Source organism: Oratosquilla oratoria, chromosome 37, assembly GCF_046742065.1.
Source record: "Oratosquilla oratoria isolate Oo_2021 chromosome 37, ASM4674206v1, whole genome shotgun sequence".
Lineage (NCBI taxonomy): Eukaryota > Metazoa > Arthropoda > Malacostraca > Stomatopoda > Squillidae > Oratosquilla > Oratosquilla oratoria.
Window position 1 is genome coordinate 566,222 of NC_134813.1, and position 24,311 is coordinate 590,532.

General features: G+C 39.3%; 2 protein-coding genes across 3 annotated transcripts in view; one reads left to right on the plus strand and one right to left on the minus strand.

Annotated features, from left to right (window-relative positions):
* LOC143019492 (putative U3 small nucleolar RNA-associated protein 11) overlaps positions 1-13,661 on the minus strand; it is a 45,805-nt gene extending 32,144 nt beyond the window's left edge. Inside the window, exons 1-2 of one of the 2 annotated variants that reach the window (XM_076175135.1) lie at positions 13,590-13,661; positions 3,548-3,683 (exon numbers count right to left, since the gene is read on the minus strand). In XM_076175135.1, the coding sequence (XP_076031250.1) occupies positions 3,548-3,666 (119 nt within the window). In that variant the 5' untranslated portion in view covers positions 3,667-3,683; positions 13,590-13,661. Of the gene's footprint in view, positions 1-3,547; positions 3,684-13,206; positions 13,460-13,589 lie in introns of those variants that run through there. The other variant, XM_076175134.1, reaches the window with a different exon arrangement.
* LOC143019490 (uncharacterized) overlaps positions 13,590-24,311 on the plus strand; it is a 67,346-nt gene continuing 56,624 nt past the window's right edge. Inside the window, exons 1-5 of the mRNA XM_076175132.1 lie at positions 13,590-13,732; positions 22,777-22,854; positions 22,993-23,097; positions 23,265-23,436; positions 23,547-23,642. Of these exons, the coding sequence (XP_076031247.1) occupies positions 13,700-13,732; positions 22,777-22,854; positions 22,993-23,097; positions 23,265-23,436; positions 23,547-23,642 (484 nt within the window). The 5' untranslated portion in view covers positions 13,590-13,699. The remainder of the gene's footprint in view (positions 13,733-22,776; positions 22,855-22,992; positions 23,098-23,264; positions 23,437-23,546; positions 23,643-24,311) is intronic.

Genomic DNA, 24,311 nt, shown 5'->3' on the forward strand with positions numbered 1-24,311 from the left:
GGCAAATCAAGCAGAGAAGAAAAGGTAAAAGGTGCAGATGGAGAGATGATAGTGGGAGAAAAGGCAGTGAGAGGAAGGTGGGCAGAGTATTTTAGGGAGTTGCTAAATGTGGCAGTATCTTGCGACACTGCCTCTGACCCGGGGCAGTGGACAAGATGCAGGGATGACACCCATCATCCAGGAGGTGCCAAGATAAGAGGGAGGGTGGAGGGAAGTGGAGTGTATTAGGGATGGAATGGGTGGGAATGGTTTTTATGCCTTTTTCTTTTTGGCTACCTCCCTTGTAAGGGGAAAAAAGCCTTTGCTATATGAATGTATGTATGTACGCTAAATGTGAAGGAGGATTGGGAGGGAAATGTAGTAGCAGTGGGAAGCACTACAAAAATTACCATGATGAGTGAGGACAATGGAGGAGAAATAAAGAAAGATGAGGAGAAGGCAGTTGTTAAGATGCAAGAGCAGGTAAGGCACCTGGGTTGGATGGATGCCATGCAGAATGTCTGAAAAAAAGGGGTACAGTGATGGTGGAATGGCTGGTGAGGTTATTTAATGTTTGTTTAAGAGAGGTTAGAGTTCTGGAGGACTGGAGGAGTGCCTGTATAGTTCCACTTTACAAGGGAAAAGGGGACAAGTGTGAGTGTAGTAGTATCAGAGGGATCAGTTTGTTAAGTGTAGTTGGGAAGGCTTATGGGAGGGTCTTGATTGACAGGATTAGGAGTGGAACAGAGGGGGTAATTGGTGAGGAACAGTGTGGGTTTAGGACAGGTAGGGGTTGGTTAGATCAGGTTTTTGTGGTAAGACAGATATGTGAGAAAGCTATAGGAAATGGTAAGGATGTTTTTGGGCTTTTATGGATCTGGAAAAGGCTTATGATAGGGTAGACATGAGGGCACTGTGGGAGGTATTGTAGATATATGGGATAGAAGGAAAGCTGTTAAGAGCAGTCAAGAGTTTTCACAAGAGTAGTAGAACTGGTGTTAGGATTAGAAATGGAGAAAGTGGTTTGAGGTAAAGGTGGGACTTTGTCAGGGATACGTTATGTTGCCCTGGCTGCTCAACTTATACATGGATGGGGAGGTGCAAGAGGTTAATGCAAGGGTAAGGGGTCAGGAATTGGAGATGGTTAAAGTAAATGGAGAAACGTGGGGGATAAGCCAGTTGTTGTTTGCTGACAACACTGCGCTTGTGGCAGGATCAAAGGAGGGATTGAGGAAGTTAATGACAGAGTTTGGGAAGGTGTGTGAAAGAAGAAGTTGAAGATAAATGTGGGTAAAAGTAAGGTGATGAGATGGACAAGGGGCGAGAGTGGCAGCAGACTGGAAGTGAGTATTAAGGGAGAGAGACTGGAGGAAGTGGACAGTTTTGGATACTTGGGTGTGAATGTGGCAGGAAAGAGAGGAGTGGGAGTGGAGGTAGAATGTAGATTGAGAGAAGCGAGTAAATGCCTTGGGGGATTAAAAAGTGTAATGAGAAATAAGACATTTGGGAATGGATGCTAAGAGGAGATTGTATGAAGGATTGTGCTGACAGCACTGTATGGGGCAGAAACATGGAGTTTGAATATGTTTGAGATGAGGTCTCTGAGAAGTATGATAGGGGTTACTAGGTTGGATACAGTGAGAAATGAGGATGTGAAGAGGAACAGGGATGGAAAGGGAGTTTTGTTGTTGTTGTTGTCGTTCCCTAGACTGTCTGTCCAAGCAGTCCTGTCTCCCCAAGGAATGCCACAGCCAAAACTGGGTTTTCCCACAAATCCTTTATAGAGTGTATGTTGTGGGGGCTTTGGGGAAGAGGGGAATGTCTGTTGAGGAAGGACGGGAGAAGACAGAAGACAGGGGTGAATGGAGAATGGTTGTATATGGAAGATGTTGTGATGCATGAGGCGGAATGGACGGGGGGATGGGGGGTGAGGTAGTGTGTGTGAGCAAAATTTTGATGCAGCCCGAAGGGATTTCTCCCCGTCCTCTCCTTTATATGGGGGGACGGAGAGGGGGGGTCGCCAATTTAATGAAGCGGCCTTGCTGTGGATGTGCTGTGTCTTGTGACACTGCTTCTGACCCAGGGCAGTGGACAGGGTGCAGGGATGACCCGTCATCTAGGAGGTGCTAAGATGGGAGGGAGGGTGGAGGGGTGTGGAGTGTTTTCGGGGATGGAATGGGTGGGAATGATTTTATGCCTTTTCCTTTTTGGCTACCTCCCTAGTAAGGGGGAAAAAGCCTTGGTATATGTATGTATGTTGTGTTGTTTGCGTGCATGATTGTGTATAATGCAGTCTTCCATTATGTGTTGTATGGTATGGGGTGAAGTGTTACATCCTGGGCAGCAGTTCACAATGCGGTCATCCTGCCTCTTCTGGTAGCTTAGAAGTGCTGGGTGGTGGCTGCACCGCAGTCTGGCCAGGTGGACTCTGTCCTTTCGTGGGAGAGAGGATTCAGAAGTTGGGAGATAGGGTTGATGAAAGAGTATTGGGATGGTTTGGACACATGGAAAGAATGAGTGAAGAAAGTCTAGTAAAAGAGGTGTGGAAGTCAGAGGTGGAAGAAGTGAATGTGAGGGGTCAACCTAGGATGAGATGGATGGATGGGGTAAAAGGGGCATTGGGAAAGAGGGGAATGTCTGTTGAGGAAGGATGGGAAAGGACAGAAGTTAGGGATGAATGGAGAATGGTTGTGTATAGATGATGCTGTGATGCATGAGGGGGAGTGGGTGGGGGATGGGGGGGGTGAGGGAGTATGTATGAGAAATAAATTGAGACACAGCCCAAAGGAATTTCTCCTCATTTTCTCCTTTTCTGCATGAGGGGATGGAGAGGGGGAGTCACTGGTTTAATGAAGTGGGCTTGCTGTGGATGTGGTGTGTCTTGTGGCCCTACTTCTGACCCAGGGCAGTGGACAAGATGCAGGGATGACCCATCATACAGGAGGTGCCAAGATAAGAGGGAGAGAAGAGGGTACAGGGGAGTGGAGTATGTAGGGGATGGATGGGTAAGAGTGGTTTCTATGACTTTGTTTTTTTGGCTACCTCCCTTGTAAGGGGGAAAAAGCCTTTGGTGTATGTATGTACATTGGTCAAAACTGTTGAGTCTTTATTGTAGGTGGCAACAGTAAAACACATGTTTCTGATGGTTAAAAGTAGTTATAAGAATGTTCTATTGGACAACATGAAGTGCTGTGTTGTAACACTAAGTGATGACCAGCAACTGGCATTACACTCTACCTATAGGGCATGCTCTTGTTTTCAGGCATGTGTTGCTGCCAGGTGGTAATTTGGCCATTTACAATTATACACAGTAGCCCTATGCTCTGGATGTAATTACATTGCATGTGGCATTGGCATGCTATGATACTTACAACTGGTAGGTATGGAATGCCACATCTGCATGCTACAATGCATACCTATTAATGGTAAAGGCCTAAATGGCACTACACTGAATGTTGCATAATACACTTGCATAACTATGCCACAGTGTGACTATACTTCAAAAGTAATGTTTAATTACCCATTTACACTATGACAATACAGGGGGATGCTGTATCAAAATACTCACTGTGCCCTCTTCTTGTAGTCTTTCTTCTTCTCCAAAGGACCAAGATGTTTGCGAGAAAGAGGCTGATGCCGTTCTCTGTGGACATGTTTGCTTTTCACAGCATTCCTTAAGGAAGACATCTTGACTGTTATTTACACTGAAAACAAAACAAACTCATTAATATTTCAATGTCTCATTAAAATATATTTCATAAACTATCAAAACAACAACTTTTAATAAAGCACCTTTTATATAAAATATCCTAAGTGTCATTCATATTCATAGCATGCATGATACTTGTATACCACTAATGTCCTTGAATCCTTCAGTAATAAGGTATACTATAAACATTTGTTATTGCAAATGTCAGATGATTTCACTGAGTAAATGTGGGTGGCTGGCTACCTAAATAGTCTTACTTCATCAAAACTCCATTCTATCTTGAGTCTGATTCTTAGCTATATAACAAAATTGTCTGACATTTATAACAACATTTGGCAGCAATCAGTGCCTGTCATTAGATAATATCCAGTCAAACAGTACCCTCAAAATTAACCACAATGGCTTGGCACAAGAGAATTCTCAACCATATCACCACCATCATAACTTTTGGAGAGTCAGGGAGGGAAAATAGTGGTCTTTGTCTCTGAAGTCACTCAAGATAGGAAACAAAAGATCAAAATTAATTCTAGTTTGTTTACATCACAGAGTGTTGTCTTTTCATTGTTGTATTTATACTAATATGGCAGATTTTGAAGGTTTCACACCCAAAAAGGTAAGCCCATTGAAAAAATTTACTAATACAGTTCAGGGGATGAATTAATAAAAAAAGATAAGTTTCAAGTTGGATACTCTACCATAGAGGTAAATGAAATTCTAACAGAGTTGAAAAGAGTTAGATTTAATTTCCTTCCTTGAGGCTTGATTGCATAATCTGGAGCAAGAAAAGGTAACAAACCTGGCTCAGAAAGCAGATTGATAAAGTGAGAAGGGAAAATGAAACTTTGACAAATGAGAGAAAAAAATCTTCTCAACACCATAGAGGAAAGAGATGACTGACCAACAACAAATGAGGATAGGAGAGATAGTGCAACCTTTAAAGAGCGGAAAAAAAAGGACAGAAGGTAGGGAGGTGCTTAGAGTAAACTGCTTAAATGAAAAAGAAAAAGGAGTGTACAAGAAGAAGCTGAAAGAGGAGTGGGAAGGAGTGAAGGATAGAGTAGAATTAGGAGTGGAGGAGGAATGGGGATGGTTCAAGGTGTGCAATGTTGGTGTGTGGAACAAGGAGGATGGGAGGAAATAGAGGGAAGGGTAGTGAGTGGTGGGATGATGAAGCAAAGAAGGTTGTAGAAGAGAGGCAAGCATTTACAGATTGGTTACAAAAGGGGATGAGAGAATCATATGAGAGGTGCAAAGAAAAGATAAGGGAGGTAAAGCATAAGATAAAGGAGGCAAAGAGGAAAGCAGATGTGAAATGGGTAAGAATATGACAGAAAATTTTGAACGTAATAAAATTGTCTTGGAAGGAAATTAAGAGAGAAAGAGGAGGCGAATTAAGGTAGAAAAGAAAAGGTAAAAGGTGTAGATGGAGAGATGATAATAGAAGAGACGGTAGTAAGAGGAGGATGGGCAGAGTATTTTAGGGAATTGTTCAATGTGAAGGACAGGGAGGGAAAGGTAGTTGCAGTGGGTAGCGCTAAGAAAATGACAATAATGAATGAGGAAAATGGAGGAGAAATAAGGAAAGATGAGGTGAAAGCAGTTATTATAATGATGAGAGCAGGTAAGGCACCTCGATTGGATGGGTGTCATGTGGAGTGTATAAAAAAAGGATAGTGGACTGGCTGTTAAGTTCTTTAATGTTTCTCTAAACGAGGGTAGAGTGCCGGAGGAGTGCAGCAGTGCCTGTTTAGTTCCGCTTTACAAGGGAAAATGGGACAAGTGTTTGTGTAGTAGTTACAGAGGGATCAGTTTGTTGAGTGTAGTTGGGAAGACTTATGGGAGGGTTCTGGTGGATATGATTAGGAGTGGTGAGGAACAGTGTGGGTTTAGGACAGGTAGGGGTTGTGTGGATCAGATTTTTGTGGTAAGGCATATATGTGAAAAAGCTATAGGAAAAGGTAAGGATGATTTTTGGATCTTTATGGATTTGGAAAAGGCTTATGACAGGGTAGACAGGAAGGCACTGTGAGAGGTATTGCAGATATATGGGATAGGAGGAAAGCTGTAAAGAGCAGTCAAGAATTTTTATGAGAGTAATAGAGCCTGTGTTAAAATTAGAAATGGAGAGAGTGAATGGTTTGAGGTAAAGGTGGGACTTCACCAGGGATGTGCTATGTTACCTTTTGTTCAATTTATACATAGATGGGGTGGTGCGAGAGGTAAATGCAAGGGTAATGGGCAGAAGATTGGAGATGGTTAAAGATATTGGAGAAAAATGGGAAATATGCCAGTTGTTATTTGCTGATGATGCACTAGTGGTAGGATCAGAGGAGGGATTAAGAAAGTTAAAAACAGAGTTTGGCAAGGTGTGCAAAAGAAGGAAGTTGAAGATAAATGCAGGTAAATGTAAGGTGATGAGATGTGCAAGGGGAGAATATGGCTGCAAATTGGAAGCGAATATTAAGGGAGAGAGACTAGAAATAAATAGCTTTAGATACTTGGGTGTGGATGTGGTGGGAGAGGGAGGAGTGGAGGTAGAATGTAGATTGAAAGAAGCAAATAAATACCTTGGGGGAATTAAAAAGTGTAATGAGAAATAGATATTTCGGAATGGATGCTAAGAGGAGATTGTATGGAGTGATTGTGCCGACAGCACTGTATGGGGCAGAAAAATGGAACATAAGAGAGGAAGAGAGGAGTTTATATGCTTGAGATGAGGTGCCTGAGAAGTATGGTAGGGGTTACTAGGTTGAATAGAGTGAGAAATGAGGAGGTGAGGAGGAGAGCAGGGATAGAAAGAGAATTGGGAGATAAGGTTGAAAAATTGGATGGTTTGGGCATATGGAAAGGAGTGAAGAAAGATTAGTAAAAGAGGTGTGTAAGGTAGCGGTAGAAGGAATGAACATTAGGGAGTGACCTAGGATGAGATGAATGGATGGGGTAAAAGGGGTATTAGGAAAGAGGGGAATTTCTGTTGAGGAAGGAAGGAAGGGAGAAGACAGAAGATTAGGGTGAGTGGAGAATGGTTGTGTATGGATGATGTTGTGATACATGAAAGGAAGTGGGTGGAGGAGGGAGTATGTGTGAATGATATTTTAATGCAGCCTGAAGGGATTTCTCCCCGTCCTCTCTTTTTCTGCACGAGGGGGCAGAGAGGGGGGTGGGGTCACTGATTAAATGAAGCAGCCTTGCTGTGGATGTGTTGTGTCCTGCTACATTGCTTCTAATCCAGGGCTGAAGCCAAGATGCAGGGATGACTCGTCATCCAGGAGTCAAGATAAGAGGAAGGGAGGGAGGTGAATGTGAGTAGAGTATGTGGGGATGGAATGGGTGGGAGTGGATTTCATGCATTTATTTATTTATTTTTTTTTTTTTGGCTACCTCCCTTGTAAGAGGGAAAAAGCTGTATAATAAAATTGTTAGAGGTGCAGTTGACAAGTCTAGATGCATCTTAGTCTCTGGTTGGCGAGAAGAACATGTCACCTCATGAAAGTTACACCAGGAAAAAGGATTGCAAATGATTAAAGAAATTACTTAACTCTAGGGAAGGACTTGGATGTAACAGACCAGACTGATAGCATGTGTAGAGAAATGGTACACATACAATGAAAATAAAGTTCAAGTCACAATCCATGGTATCCGAGGTAATCAGCAAGTCTTAGAAGTTAGCACAGGAAGAAAAGTTAAAAAAATATTTGGATCAGGAAATATCCTAATGAAGATCAATGAGGAAAGGCGTAAAAACACTTAGAGGAAGCACAAGCCAAAAATTATAGGACAGAAAAACATATATATTTTTTTTGCGAGTTCTTAATCAGGTGAAGAAAGAGTTTTAAAAACAGGAAGGCAGTACTGCAAAGGGAAAGCTACAAAGAAACTTAGAGTAGCATATGTTAATGGTTTATCATCAGCTAGGTTGGAGACAAATGTCTACTTGAGGGTAAACAAGCCTGATATTTTGCATCTACTGGAGACAAAACTCCCCAAAAAATTTGACCTACAATAGGGGAACAGCAGATACACCTGGAGAAGAGACAGAGAACATAAATTGGGTGGAGGGGTAAGGTTTGTGGTGAAAAGTGACACAAAGGTGGAAGAAGCAAATTTGAGTGAAGGCAAGGCTGAAGCACTTTACCTAAAAATTAGTACTACATGGCACAATAAAACTTTATGTTGTCATATGTCCCTCCCAAGACAAGAGCTTGGAATGAAGTTGAATATCAAGAAACATTACTGGATACAGCTCTTCTCCTAAAGAAAAATATTAAACAAAGTAGCAATATAGTCATTATTGGAGATTCTAATTGCAATGAGGTTAACTGGGAGGAATGGGAAGCAAGTGACAAAGCAGATTCCTGGGGAAATACCCTGTTAAGTACAGCAATAGAGAACTCAATGACCCAGTGGGTAAAGAAGTGATCTAGGTAAGAGATGACATTCCCACAAGATTAGATCTGTTACTAACCAAAGAGACAGATATCATCAGCACCTTTGCCCAATAGGAAAAAGTGACCATGTAATAATTGAATTTCAGCAGGAGTATGGCAAAATAGAGCCAAAGAATGAATCACACAGGCAAGGGAGACTCAATTCTAGGGAAGCAGATTACACAAGGTTGAAAAATTTCTTTGAAAAAGCAAACTGGGAGGAATTCATGAATACATGGGAATATGGAGGAAATGGTAAATCTTTCTTGACATTTACAACTGGGAAGTGAACAAACATGTGGCAAAGACTAGTGGAAGGAAGAAGTAGGAACAGGACTGGTTTAACAAAAAGTGTGAAACTGCAAAAAAAAGGCCAGGGACACGGCTTGGGGAAAATGGAGAAAGAGAAGAACCAATAAAACAAAAGCAGCTTACAAACAAGCTAGGAATTACTATACAAGAATTCAAAGGGATGAAGAAAGCAACTTTGAGAGGTGTAGTAGACAAACGCAAACTGTTTCACAGATTTATAAATGGTAAATTAAGACACAGGGAAGTAATCACCAAGTTAATAGTGGGTGATGATGTCTTTGAAGAAGCCTCAGCTCAGGCAGAAATAATGAATGAAAGTTTTTAATCAGTTTTCACAAAAGAGAAAAAAAATTTGGAGGAAAGTGATGGGAGAAAAAAAAAGTAGGTTTAGAAGATATGAATGTAGAAATGAGGGAAGTAGTCAATCTCTTGGAATCATTGGATGTGACATAAGCTTCAGGACCTGATAGGATCTCAAACTGGATACTAAAAGAATGTAGGAAACAACTAGTGGACAAGATTTGGTCTTATCATACGTTCATTGAAAGAAGGCATTGTGCCACTTGATTGGAAAATGTCAATTGTGGTACCAATTCACAAAGGTGGAAACAAGGAAACAGCATTAAATTATAGATTGGTATCACTGACCAGCACAATAGTAAAATTATGTGAAAGGATTGTGAAAGACTGATGGACTAAATATTTTGAAGAGATGAGCATTCTGACAGTTAGTCTGTCTTCAGATCTGGAAGGTTGTGTGTGTCAAATCCTTTCAGCTTTTATTAAAGTGATCGATGTAATGCAAGAGAGGGATGGGTTGACTATGTGTATCTGGACCTAGAAAAGGCACTTGATAAAGTACCTCACAGTCAACTTATGTGGAAACTGGAGCACACTGGAGTACCAAGAGGCAAACTACTAGAATGGATGAAAGATTTTTTTAAGGAAAGATACACGAGGGCAATAGTACAGGATAAGATGTCAAGATGGAAAGCAGTAATGAGCAGTTCCACATGGTTCAGTACTTGCACCAATATTTTTCTCATCTATGTTAATGACATGATGAAAGGAACAACAAGCTATACCAACATGTTTTCAGATGATGCAAAAATCATAAGACTGAAAAATGAGGAGGATGGTAGACTATTACAAAAAGATCTAGACACTAATTTTGCATTAAGCCAAAAATGGGAAATGAAATTCAATACCCAAAAATGCAAAGTACTGGAAATGGGCAATAGTGACAAAAGACCATCTTTAAACTATTCCTTGGGAAGTGAACCCATTACAAAAGCAAAAGAGGAGAAAGATTTGGGAGTCTTGATAAAAGACAACCTGTCACCTGACAGACATATCAACAGGATTGTTGGTGAGACAAACAGACTACTGCAAAAGATTAAAGTGGCATTTCACTATATGGATGAAGAGATGATGAAAAAACTCATGAAACCCTGATCTATCTGAGACTGGACTAAGTGTCAGTAGTGCGTTCCCCACATGGAGTGATGGATATATGTAAGATCGAGAGAATACAAAATTTAGTTAAAATGTATTTTATATAAGGGCTGTATAGATATGGAATAGTCTTTCGTCATATGATATACTCATAAAGTATAAAATTATTTGGATGAAGAGAGGGAAGATCGTGCCACACATTTGATTTGTTTCTACTCAAGACTAACAGATATAATACAAGAAAGGGACAGATGGGCTGACTATGCTTTCCTAGACTTGCAAAAAGCCTTTGACAAAGTACATAAAAAATTATTAAGAATACTGGAAATCATAAGAGGGATACAAAGTAAACTACTGAACTGGATGGAGGATTTCTTGCATGGAAGGAAAATAAGGGTAGTACCAGTAAGGAGAACAACTTGGAAAGAGGTGATTAGTGGAGTTCCACAGGGATCAGTATTGGCTCCAATAATGTTTGTTATTTATGTGAATGACATGGATGATGATGTGGAATGTTACATGAGCTTCTTTGCAGATGATGTAAAATTACTGAGGAAAGTGAATACTGAAAAGAATTGTGAATTGCTACAGAGATATCTGAACAAGGCTTGGAAATGGAGACTGAAGTGAGAAGTGGACTTTAACATTAAGAAATATAGCAAAATAAAATTTGGAAAAAAAAATCAAGACAATGTAAAATCTGTACAAAGGAAGTAAAGAAAGTGGAATCTGAAAAAGACCTAGGAGTAATCATCACAAATGACATGGCTCCTCATCAACAAATAAACAAAACTGTTGGAGAATCCTACAACTTCTAAATCTAAATAAGTAAGTATATTTGGCATTGCATCAATATACATGAAGTGCAGATAATGAAAAGAACACATATTTTCAAATAACAATTATAATTACAAAGGAAAACACAAAAAAAGCATGTAAGCTAAAATTAATAAAGGTAGCTTTTACTTACTTGTAACTTGGACAAAGAAATGAAGAAAATACTAATCACACTGATAAGGCCTAGACTGGAGTATGCTGCGACACTATGGTCACCCAGTACAAAAAAAAGAATATAAAGAAAATTGAAAGAATCCAGAGAGCAACTACAAAGATAGCCACAAAAAAGAATATGAAGAAAATTGAAAGAATCCAGAGAGCAACTACAAAGATAGCTCTAACTCTTTCAAAACTGTCATGACATATGAGAATTGTCAAAGCTGAAATTACTGACTCTGGAACAGAGAAGAGAAAGAGAGGACTTGCTAATGATCTATAGAATCATGAAAGGCATGGAAGTCCTTGATATAGAAGACTTACTAATTTGGGATACGAGAATTAGGCAATGTTAATGACATGCTCAGGAGAGTCTAAATTGACAACAGAATTGTATAAGAAGGCCCTGCAATGTTAACGACATGCTCAGGAGAGTCTAAATTGACAACAGTTGCCATGACAACGTGATAGGTGTCAGTAAGAATGGTATCAGAAGGTCCTGCAATGTTATTGACATGCTCAGGTGTTTTATTGACCCATAGAACCTAAACATGCCAAGTTGCATGCGAGTTGGGCCAGGGGTTTGGATTTTATTGATGATAATCTGAAAATTGACAACTTCATTAGGTAGGTCAAACACCACCAGAGGCGCCACCGTCGATGACGAGCACAATAGCGCGTCATTTTATGCGCACGCCGTTCAAACGGCCAAATTTACATACCGCGGGAAATTTAATTAATAAAAATGTTGCGTGAGTGTATTTACTACGATCGTAATAAATTTCAAACATTCACATCATCAGTTACATGTCGGTCAATAAAAACATTAGATAAACATGGCGGCCTGCATTCAGCAGTATATCAAAAATTGGTATATGTTTCAACGTAAAAAATGAGCTAACAAATTTATTGTGCGGGCAACTGACCATAATTAACCAAAACTACTAGTATCGTGGATTATTCTAATACCAAAATAAAGTCAGTATGTTACGGTAGAGCTGAGAAATTGGTTGTTAAAATTAGTTTTTTTTTCTATCGGGTCGGATTATCGGATAACAACATCAACATCCATCCCGCCATCTTATCTATCACTGGTGATATGGACCAAACTTCACTCTATTAAGTTTCTTACTATTATGTTATTAGTGTAATAGACTTATAGTTGAATTATTTTAAATATTTCCTTTAAAATGTGTGATTTTCATGTAATTTGATCGAAGAGAAGTTACGTTTTCATCCTCCGTAATATTACGGACCACAGCTACGATTCGTCCTGCCCGCTATCTATGATCACTGGTGGTATGGATCAAACTACACTATTAAGTTTGTTACTATTGGGTTATTAGCGTAATACCTTGCATATAATTGAATTATTCAAATTATTTTCTTTAAAATGTGTGATTTTCATGTAATTTTACGGTATTCGTAGCTGTGGTGGGTAATTTTGCAGAGGATAAAAACGTAATTATATGATCAAATTACATGGAAATCACACATCTTATAGACAATAGGTCAAATAATGCAACCATATGCTAATTTTTTATATAAAATTGTGCCTGTCAGTAAAAACCGTCATTGTTTACGTTTGATCGGCGATCAGTCAGACCGCACGTTTCGGCCCGATTTCCTCGGACAAAATAGGCCCGATTTAATTCCATTCAAAATGCAATATCTCGAGAACTAGGACAGCTAGATGGATAAATCAAATTGCATTATACTCATAGCGACTTTTTCCATCCCATGAGAACTACTTCAGCTCAAATATCAGGAATTCCATTTTCATATTGACCTAGCTAGCCATGAAAAGGCAAATATGGTATGATGGAGATGTCTTACATTGTTTTTGACATGCTCATGTGATTTGTTGATCCTTAAAACCCAATTTTTTCCGAATTTTAATAAAATTGGACCAGTGGTTTAGAGTTAATGTGTATTTCTTTACCGAAATCTTTTCAAATGACCACCCTTAATTCTAACACTTTGCTATGGTGAAGTCCAGCCAAAAATGCAGGCTAAAAAATAACTAAAAAAATTCGTATCTCCCTTGTTTTTTTTAGCTATTTCAAAAAACTAAAAAGCATTTTGTTTCTAATAAAATTGCCTTTCATATGCAACAATAATTTAAAGGTTAAAAGAAAAATGAAAATGTTGTGCCCGTACCTAACCTATAGGTCAAATTGACATGTGTCCGGTAACTACGTAAAGTAATTCGGACATGCAACCTTCTAATTAAGTTTCTATTTCTTATTGTTGAATGTGTCCTCCAGGGTATAAATCCTATTCTGACAACCCAAATTGATGAATAAATCAGATAAATGCTTAAATTCGTACCGTTTTTTTTAAAAGAGCTTGTAGGTGAGCTCAAACCTACAAGCACTTTTCAGCCACGATCTTGAGAATAGTCTTTCCAATGTTTACATACATTGTGTTCGATTCTTGTTCTCATATTCTGAATGCCTGATTGACTTTGATAATGTCATATATCTTAAGGTTGTTAGTATTTTGATGATCACTTTAGCTTTATCGTAAAAAAATTAAGAAATATAAAATAGAGGTTACTAGATAGAGTTTAAAATTCTAAGAAAAAACAACAAAGATATACCACTTATATTTTTTGCTATTTTATTTTATTCTTTTATATACGTAACGAATCGAAATCTGCAGAACTCATTATATGATTAAAACAAAGGACCAGTGATTATAGATAACTTCACTTTGCAATATATTCCCTCAGGCTCTATTTTCCTACGAGCGACCATGTCGGTTGTTTGCTTGGAACAGCTTTTCATATGAAGTTTTAATAATTATAATCACTTTTATAGTAATGAGCACAGAGCATTCAGATATTCTAAATGAGGTAAGTAATTTTGCTAATGTTAATCTAGTATAAAAGATGACCAAAATTATTAGAGACATGTCTGTAAGAATAAGGAAGTTGATGGTGATTTTGAACTACGGCAAATTTCATTCATGCTCTAAATCATTACATATGTTAAGCTGCATCAAAGTTGTAAGGACGTGTGGACAAAGCAGCTGGGAAATTGTTATGACTGAAAGGCTATTTTTCCATAGATTATGTCATTTTCTGTAACAATAGAGATGCAATGGGTTGCCTAAGATATTCTTAGGAAGTTAATGTTATTTTATTGTGAAGACTGGCCTGAAAAGTTCGGAATGGGGCAATTTCCTCAAAATGAGCAAAAATATTTGGATACAGCTAAATTGAATTGAAATATCTCAATATGAACATTGAAGCGCGTTATATCCACTCAAACTTTTGTTAATTTTCTTGAGGTGGCAGGTACAGATGAGTCATCATACACTAATCTTGCGTCAGTTGTAATGAATTTTATTACATGGACATACAACATGGATAAATTCCTGGAAGAGGCTTACGCCTGTGACTCCAGATCAACATTTTCAACTTGTGGCAGCGTGTGGTGGATCCTTGCTTTATAATCGTTCTTCAGTTTTTGATTTAACCAGAATTTATCAAGTCTGACCTCAAACTGGTTAACTGATGTTGCTGTGATCACCCACTCAGTCTCAGACAACTGATTCCAGTTATTCATCACCCTACACGGGAAAGCATACTTCCTTATATCCAACTGTGACCTTGTCTTAAAAAGTTGTAGTGAATTCCCCCTACTGATGCTTTCTTCTCGAAGTTTCAATATGCCTTGACTACATTCCCCATTATATTTTCCAGTGAGTAGCTTGTATGTCTCTATTAAGACTTAAATCTCCCCGTGCTCTTCTTTATGCCAATCATCCAATATTTTATGTTAGTAGGTTCAGTTTCCATAGTCTCTTCATAATTAAGACCTTTGAGTTCTAGCACCATCCTTGTAGCCCTACGCTGCACATTCTCCACCATCTCAATGTTAGCTAGATCAACATTAAAAATGGAATTCCTGATATTTGAGCTGAAGTAGTTCTCATGGGATGCAGAAAGTCACTGAGTACAATGCAATTTGAATTATCCATCTAGCTGTCCTTGTTCCCGAGATATTGCATTTTGAAAGGTACCAAATCATGTCAATTTTGTCCCAGGAAATCGGGCCAAAAAGTGTGTAGCCGAGTCCATATACATAACATTGTTTGTAACAACACTTTTGGAAATGTGCTTAATGGCTTACCGGCTCTGGCGCTTGGCCTTCAAGCCAAAAATTCCATAAATCAATCAATCAACACTTTTGGAAACGTAGTGCCAAAATGACCTGAGAGGTTGGAAGTGCCCTAGACTTTGTTTTTCAAGCATCGGAAAGTTGGGAGAACTATGAAATAACTATTACCTTGATTAACCAATATGGATGCCCAAGGAATGACATATCAAAAAGTACAGTTATTCACACAATGTTCAATAGCAAGATATAAGTGGATTATACTACCTTACATTAGGTTAGAGTACCAGTATAGATCATGATAAAGCATGCAAAGATGATTTGACAGACACATCTACATCGGCAGCTGTGATGCCGTAATATGTTTAATGTCGTTACCCGACCTGATAGATAAAACTCATTTTCTACTTAAGATTTCTCAGCTCTCCTGTGATACCCTGCCCTGGTTTTGGTATCAGAATAATCTGTGATACTAGTGGTTTCTGTTTATTTGGGTCTGTTGCCCATTTACTGAGTTTTCTAACTTATTTTTCTTATTGAAATATGAAATTTTTTTCAATGTACTGCTGAATGCAGGCTGCCATGTTTTTTTCATGTTTCTATGTACCAATATGTAACTGATGATGTGATTGGTTGAAATTTACTACAATCTTAGTAAAATACACTCGCATGACATTTTTATGAATTGAATTTCCCACAATATGTAAATTTGGCCGCTTGAATGGCGTGCGCATAAAATGACACATTATTGGCTTAATGGTTACTTGGAAGGAAAACCAGGCATAATTGCAATTGTAGAGACAAAAGGGGTCCACTATCACCTAACAGTGTTGGAAATGGATTATATGATCACTGGCTTAGAAATAAAGGGGGAAAACAGGGTGGAGGAGTCATGTTCATGGCTAAGAAAAAAATTAATGTGGCAAAGGTTACAAATGGAGGGGACAGTGTGGAAATGATCATGATAAGAGTTGAAGATAAGGACATGAAAAGAGAATGTGGTGAAGTATTTGACTCCAAAAATGGGTTCTTGGAGAGATTTCATTAAATGGTGTGCAGAAAGATAAAGGAAACATGGTACTTATGGGAGATTTTAACTGCAAATAAATTTGTTGGGAAGAGATGATGGTGAAAGGTGGAGAGAAATTATGGGGAAATGTATTATTTGACATGACCATGGAATATACAGTGACACAATGGGTAAAGGAAAGCAGGTATAGAAATAATGAACTGTCAAGACTGGATTTATTCTTTGCGTCAGAACCTGAAATTGTGGATAAAATTTAATACAAGACACCAATCAGGAAGAGTGACCACATATTACTTGAGGAAATATATATGGAGAGAAATGAGAAATACAGAAAACTTAAGAAATTTTTTCAAGAAGCGAGTTGGGACTTTCACAATGAAAAGACATGAGTGGAAGAAAAATGGAAGATTCTGATGGAAATCTATAATGAAGGGGGGGATAAATATGTACCAAGAATGAATATGAAAAAATAAGTAGCAAAGAAAAAAGAAATTATGAAAAAGACAATAGAAAAATGTAAGGATCAACTAAAACTATAGATATGTGAATGGTTGGTAAATTGAAAAACAAGCATGGAATAGAGAAACTATGCCAGGGGAACATGGAATACTCAGGATATATAGAAATGGCTGAGGTTATGAGTAAACATTTCAAATTGGTTTTCACAAGAGAAAAAGTATGGCACTTGGGATGAAGGGCAAGAAGTGAAATCCCTCTTATGGGGAAAATAATAGTAAGAGCTGAAATAATGGACCAAATAAAAAGCCTTGATGTCAGGAAATTGCACAGCCCGGATGGAGTTGCAAACTGGATACTAAAGAAGTGTAAAGAATTGGTAGGCAAAATATATAATATAAGTTTACTTAAGGAAGAAAAATACCAGAATACTGGAAAAGGGCCAACATCATACCAGTATATAAAAGAGGTAACAAGGAAGACCCAACAAATTTCAGATCAGTTTCCCTTACAAGTACTGCAGCCAAAAATTGTGAAAAAATGATCAAGAGTAGATGGACAAAAAATCTGGAAGATAACATACTAAGCCCAAGAAAGTTTGGATTTAGACAGGGAAGATCATGTGCTACAAATCTGATCTGTTTTTATTCAAGACTATTGGATATGATATAGGAAAGGGGCAGATGGGTTGATTGTGCTTTCCTAGATTTACAAAATGCTTTTGATAAGGTGCCACATTGAAAACTATTAGGAAAACTGAAAACCATAGGGGTACAAGGTAAACTACTAGAATAGATGTAAGATTTCTTGCATAGAAGAAAAATGAGAGTAGTGCTCAGAGATGAAGGTTCTACTTAGGAAGAGGTGATTAGTGGAGTTCCACAGGGATTGGTTCTGGCTCCAATAATATTTGCTATTTATGTGAATGACATGGATGGGGCTGTGGATAGTTACATGAGCTTCTTTGCTGATGATGCAAAGTTGTTGAGAAAAGTGAGCACTGAAATAGACCGTGAATCACTGTAGAGAGGTCTGAACAAAATTTGGGAATGGAGTCAGAAGTGGGAAGTGGACTTCAACATTAAGAAATGTAGTATAATGGAATTTGGAAAAAGAAAAACAGGATATCAGGACAATATAAAATTGATGAAAAGGAAGCAATGAAAGTGGGATTTGGAAAAGACCTGGGAGTAATCATCACAAAGGACATGCCCCCTGATAAACAGATAAACAAAATTGTCAGAGAAAACTACAATTTGCTGAGATCAATAAAAGTGGCATTTACTTGGACAAAGAAATGGTGAAGAAAATACTAGTCACATTGATAAGACCAAGACTGGAGTATGCAGTGACACTATGGTCACCCAGTAACAAAAATAATACAAGGAAAATTGAAAGAATCCAAAAAAACAAGTACAAAGATGGCCTGCACACTTTCAGAACTGTCATACGAAGAGATACTGTCAGAACTAGAGTTACTGACCCTGAAACAAAGAAAAGAAAAAGGAGACTTGTTGACCATTTATAGAATCATGAGAGGTGTGGAAATCCTTGATAGAGAAGACTTACTAAATTGGGATACGAGAAATACAAGAAGACATGGAAAGAAACTCAAAAAGGACAGTTATAGAAGAGACCTGAAAAAGAACAACTTTCCCCACAGAGTGGGGAACAAACTGGATGAAATGATACATATATACATATAGCCAAAAAACAAAGGCAGAGAAACCACTCCCACTCATTCCATCCCCTACATATTCCACTCCCTTCTACCCTCTTATCTTGGCACCTCCTGGATGATGGGTCATCCCTGCATCTTGTCCACTGCCCTGGGTCAGAAGCAGTGTAGCATGACACAGCACATCCACAGCAAGGTCCGCTTCATTAAATTGGTGACCCCCTCTCCATCCCCTTATGCAGAAAAGGAGAAGAGGAGGAGCAATCTCTTTGGGCTGCATCAATTTATTTCTCATACATACTCCCTCGCCCCCCACCCCCACCCATTCTCCCCCATGCATCACAGCATCATCCATACACAACACTTCTCCATTCACCCCAATCTTCTGTCCTCTCCCATCCTTCCTCAACAGACATTCCCCTCTTTCCCAATGCCCCTTTTACCCCATCCATCCATCTCATTCTAGGTCTCCCCCTCATGTTCACTCCTTCCACCTCTGCCTTCCACACCTCTTTAATTAATCTTCACCCATTCTTTCCATGTGTCCAAACCATCCCAATACTTGTTCATCAACCCTATCTCCCAACTCCCTTTCCACCCCTGCTCTCCTCCTCACCTCCTCATTTCTCACTCTATCCAGCCTAGTAACCCCTATCATACTTCTTGGGCATTTCATCTCAAACACATTCAAACTCCTCTCTTCCTCCCTTATGTTCCATGTTTCTGCCCCATACAGTGCTGTCGGCACAATCACTCCTTCATACAATTTCCTCTTAGCATCCATTCCCAAATATCTATTTCTCATTACACTTTTTAATCCCCCAAGGCATTTACTTGCTTCTCTCAATCTACATTCTCCCTCCTCTCCCACTCCTCCCTTTCCTGCCACATTCACACCCAAGTACCGTATTTTCCGGCGTATAGTGCGCGACTTTTTTCCGTTGGAAGGGCCTAAAAATGGGGGGTGCGCGTTATCCGGTGGTGCGCATTATCTACGGCCTACGATAAAAATTCTGCGGCTGTGTGTGTAATTTTTTTACAACAACGTGACGATGTTGGCTGTCACAAAGTCGGGAGGCACACTTCTCCGTGACGTTCCGTGAGAACAAGAAGAATAGCCATGGTGACATGAAAGAATATGCCAGCATGGGCTACCGTATATAAATATTTGGTATAGGTAGGTATCTATCGAATCTTATTTTTCATGTTTAAATGGGCCTAAACACCATGAAACAGGATCAATATTCATGATATTTGCCCATGTTCACAGCATCCTAGTTTGAATTTTTATGCTGGCTTTGTTGCTTCACTTTAGGTATGGTACAAATTCCATTGCGGCCGTTCATAAACTCGTGTCAAACTCCTGACTATAACACCCTCTTTCGGGAATTATATTAACTAAACGTCACCTCGATGAGAGACTGTCCTATTTCACCACTGTCATTGCAGGTTCAAAGCTAAAACAAAACAGTCTGTAGTTTGTTTCAGTATTAAATAAAAAATGGTAAAGACGAATTATTTCCTCAAGATATAAAATGAAAATTTTCTGTAAAAATCCTGAAATTTTTCTGTATGTTTTACTTTCAATAAACTTTTTTTAGATCATATTTCCTACAAACTATTTAAGCTGCAAAGTAATAAGAGACCAACGCACAACATGAGTCATATACGGTACCGGTACATGTAGTTCCGACTTTTTCTTAGTTGTGTCCTGATTGATGCCTAAACTGACTTAATTTAGTGACAAATCAACAGATTTCCCAGCGGTGGCTCTAGCTACTGAAAAATACTTCTCCATGTAACCTCGTTCACATAATATAAATACCAAGGTAAAACTGCATTATAGACAAATGCGATCGGGCATGCGCGTTATACGTCGGTGCGCGCTATCTGTGTACTGAGATAACGAAGTGCATGGGTGCGCATTATAACCCGATGCGCATTTTAAGCTGGAAAATACGGTATCTAAAACTATTCATTTCCTCCAGTCTCTCTCCCTTAATACTCACTTCTAAGCTGCTGCCACTTTCCCCCCTTGTACATCTCATCACCTTACTTTTACCCACATTTATCTTCAACTACCTTCTTTCGCACACCTTCCCAAACTCTGTCACTAACTTCCTCAATCCCTCCTCTGATCCTGCTACAAGCGCAGTGTCGTCAGCAAACAACAACTGACTTATCTCCCACTTTCCTCCATTTTCTTTAACTATCTCCAATGCCCGATCCACTATCCTTGCATTCCCCTCTCACACCACCCCATCCATGTATAAATTGAACAGCCAGGGTGACATAACACATCCCTGACAAAGTCACACCTTTACCTTAAACCACTCACTCTCTCCATTTCTAATCCTAACACCACAAGCTCTATTACTCTCGCAAAAACTCTTGACTGCTCTCAACATCTTTCCTTCTATCCCATATATCTGCAATACCTCCCTCAGTGTCTTCCTGTCTACCCTGTCATAAGCCTTTTCCAGATCCATAACCCAAAATACATCCTTACCTTTTTCTATAGCTTTCTCACATATGTGTCTTACTACAAAAATCTGATCCACACAACCCCTACCTGTCCTAAACCCACACTGTTCCTCACTAATTACTCCCTCTGTTCCTCTCCTCATCCTCTCAATCAAGACCCTCCCATAAGCCTTCTCAACTACACCTAATAAGCTGATCCCTCTGAAACTACTACTCTCATGCTTATCCCCTTTTCCCTTGTAAAGTGGAATTATACAGGCACTTCTTCAGTCATTTGGCACTCTACCCTCTCTTAAACAACCATTAACCTCACCAGCCATTCCACCATCACTGTACCTCCTTTTTTCAGACATTCTGCATAACATCCATCCAACCCAGATGCCTTACCTGCTCTCATCATCTTAACAGCTGCCTTCACTTCATCTTTCCTTATTTCTCCTCCATTTTCCTCACTCATCAAGGTCATTTTCTTAGCGTTTCCCAGTGCAACTACCTTTCCCCCCCTATCCTCCTTCACATTTAGCAATTCCTTAAAATACTCTGCCCACCTTCCTCTCACTGCCTTCTCTTCCACTATCATCTCTCCATCTGCACCTTTTACCTTTTCTTCTCTACATGATTTGCCTCCTCTTCCTCTCTAAATTTCTTTCCAAAACATTTATCTATTAATTTCAAAATTTTCTGTCATACTCTTACCCCATTTCACATCTGCTCTCCTCTTTGCCTCCTTTATCTTATGCTTTACTTCTCTTTACTTTGTACCTCTCATATGATTCCCTCGTCCTAATTTGTAACCAATCTATGAAAGCCTGCTTCTTCTCTGCTAAACCCTTCTTTGCTTTCTCATCCCACCAATCACTATACTTATGGTGTTCTGTCTCTGTATCTCACAATTTAGATACTGTGAGATACAGAGACAGGACACCATAAGCATAGCTCCCCTTCCCATAAGATACAATTAGGTAAATACTGGCCCCAATGATGAGCTGGATACTGATGCATTCCAATGTGCAAGCAATGCTCCAATACCAGAACACACCTGACAAGGAAACCAAACTCTCCCCGGCACAGTGCCTTTTTGGTCACCCAGTACGTGGCTTCATCCCTATCCTCCCAGATCACTACAAGCCCCACCCTACCTGGAAAAAAATGCTACTAGCCTGAGAGGAAGCCTTCTGGAACCAACACACGAGGATCACTGAATGACTCGGCAAACACACCAAACCCCTACCCCACAAAACTGGACAGGCCCACACCCCACAAAACTGGACAGGCCCACACCCCACAAAATGAGACAAGACTGGTATTGTAGTGGAATTATGACAGTTTGACCAATATGTGGTATGTGTGGTCTGCTCAGGTCATGTAACCATCAGAAACAGGAAGTTTCTGTGAAAGTATAACCCTGTGCTACCACATGAGCCTATGTCCACTCTCCCACCTGAATGGTACCCTCAGTACCTGCCTCCAGTGAAGCAGCATACACCTGTCATGGCCCCACTGGCCCCACCACCTGCTCCACCTGCCACTGAAGCTGCTCCAGCACTGCCTCCAGATAACTCTGGAGTCCCACTAGCTGGCCCGTCCTCCACAACTTCAAACCCCAGGACCCCAAATTGTATCCCTCACACCGTCACTCAGCTGCTTCTCCACAACCAGCCAGGACATAAGGATACTACTTTGGATAACCCCCCACACCCAGACACTGTCCCACCTATGACTCCCAGTGATATGATCAACCTTCTCAGTCTTTGCCAACCAGCCAAAGACTTTGGGGTGGGGTGGGGGTGGGTGGATGCATAATGGAATCTATATTACATGTAAATCCATGTTTGTCATTTGTAGTGGAATCTATACATAATTCTAAATTTGTCATTTGTCACTTATTTTAGGTGTGCTGATCATTGTATCCATTAACAAAATTATGTATAGCTCATGTCCCAATCTTCAGAGAATGATGCATGCTGAACCACAACCATCATGTTTTGTTCCTGCTGTTTGTGCATGTCGGTTGAGTTCTCTGTTTCTTTACTACATGCACCTCATATATGCATACTTCCAATCCACTGGAATATGTCCTTAAGTGCACACATTGAACAATCTCACAAGTCATACTTTGACACTTTCAGGTAGATGAGTTTCTTGCAAGGTTAGACAAACTCCCTGACAATGTACGGCAACAAGCACTTCAGAAATTATCAAAGAAGGTGAGTGACAACATTGTGATTGTCTAGTAGTATGTTTTCTTTTTATATCTAAAAAAAAAAAAACAGGAACTGTGGAGTTCGTCACAGAAATCAGATGTTATGTTTCAACTAGTAAATATGAGTATGAAAATGTTTCAGGTTGGACGTGGTCGGGGTCGAGGGCGAGTTTGTGTGGCAAGAAGAGAAAATCCTCAGGGAGAATTATACAAAGATGAATCTACACCCAAGGACCCATCATATATAGTAAGACCTTTTTCTTCTCCTCTCTTATTCTTCATATTCTCCTAATAAACTAGATGTTTAATAGATATTTTAATTATTTTTATGCAACACAATAAGATGCTATTACTTAATTGTATATGAGTGATTGTGTTTGAAGTTACTCTAATGTCTTATCTTTCGTGTTACAGTTTGTTGACCTTTCAAAGGTTAAGACGGAAAATGAAAATGAAGAAAAAAAATTGATAGAACAGCTAAGTAGCCATTTTGGGGACGAACAAAATGTGAACCAGAAGAGTGACTGGAGGAAGGGCCCTCGTAAACGTAAAAAACAGTCACTACCTGATTCTCTTATTGTTGAAGGTTAGAACTTGATTTTTTTTTCCAAGTTAGTTCAAATGAAGTATATGCAGCTAATTTAAGAATAAAAAGAAAGGATTCATGTATCTCATTTCGACTTTGTTGTACCAAAGGGAGACGGCGTTCCAAAAAAGTCGATTACCGAAAGTTAGCAGAGTTTGGTCACGAGAATGAAAACATAAAAATTGAAGATGAAGAAGTGGATACAGGTTAGTAGTTTTAACCACAGAAGTTTTATTCTGTCTGTCATTATAACTGTACCTCCCTTCTTTAGATGCTCCACATGACACCCATCCAACCCAGGTGCCTTACCAGCTATCATGATTTTTCAAGTTCCTCATACCTCAAATTTTTTGTATATCTTTCATTTTCCTGTTCCAGCAAAATAATTTTCTTAGTGCTTCCCATTGCCACAATCAATCCCTCCTTATTTTCCTCCACATTCAGCAGCTCTATAAAATACTCTACCCATCTTCCCCTTACCACTTTCACTTCCATGAACATCTGTCCATCTACACCTTTTACTCTTTTCCTCTCTGCCTGACTCACCTCCCCTTCCTCTCTTAACTTCCTTCCAAAACATCTTATTATTATTTTCAAAGTTTTCTGTCATACTCCCACCCTATTTTACATCTGCTCTCCTGTTTGCCTTCTATACCTTATGTTTTACTTTGCTTTTTTTTCTTTGTATCCTTGTGAAGGATTGAGTAGAACTTGGAGTGGAGTAGGAATGGGGATGTTTCAAGGAGGGAGTGACAAGTGCAAAGGTATGTGTAGAACAAGGAGGATGGGAGGAAATAGAAGGAAAGGTAGTGAGTGGTGGAATGATGAAGCAAAGAAGGTTGTAGAAGAGAAGAAATGAGAATTCATAGATTGGT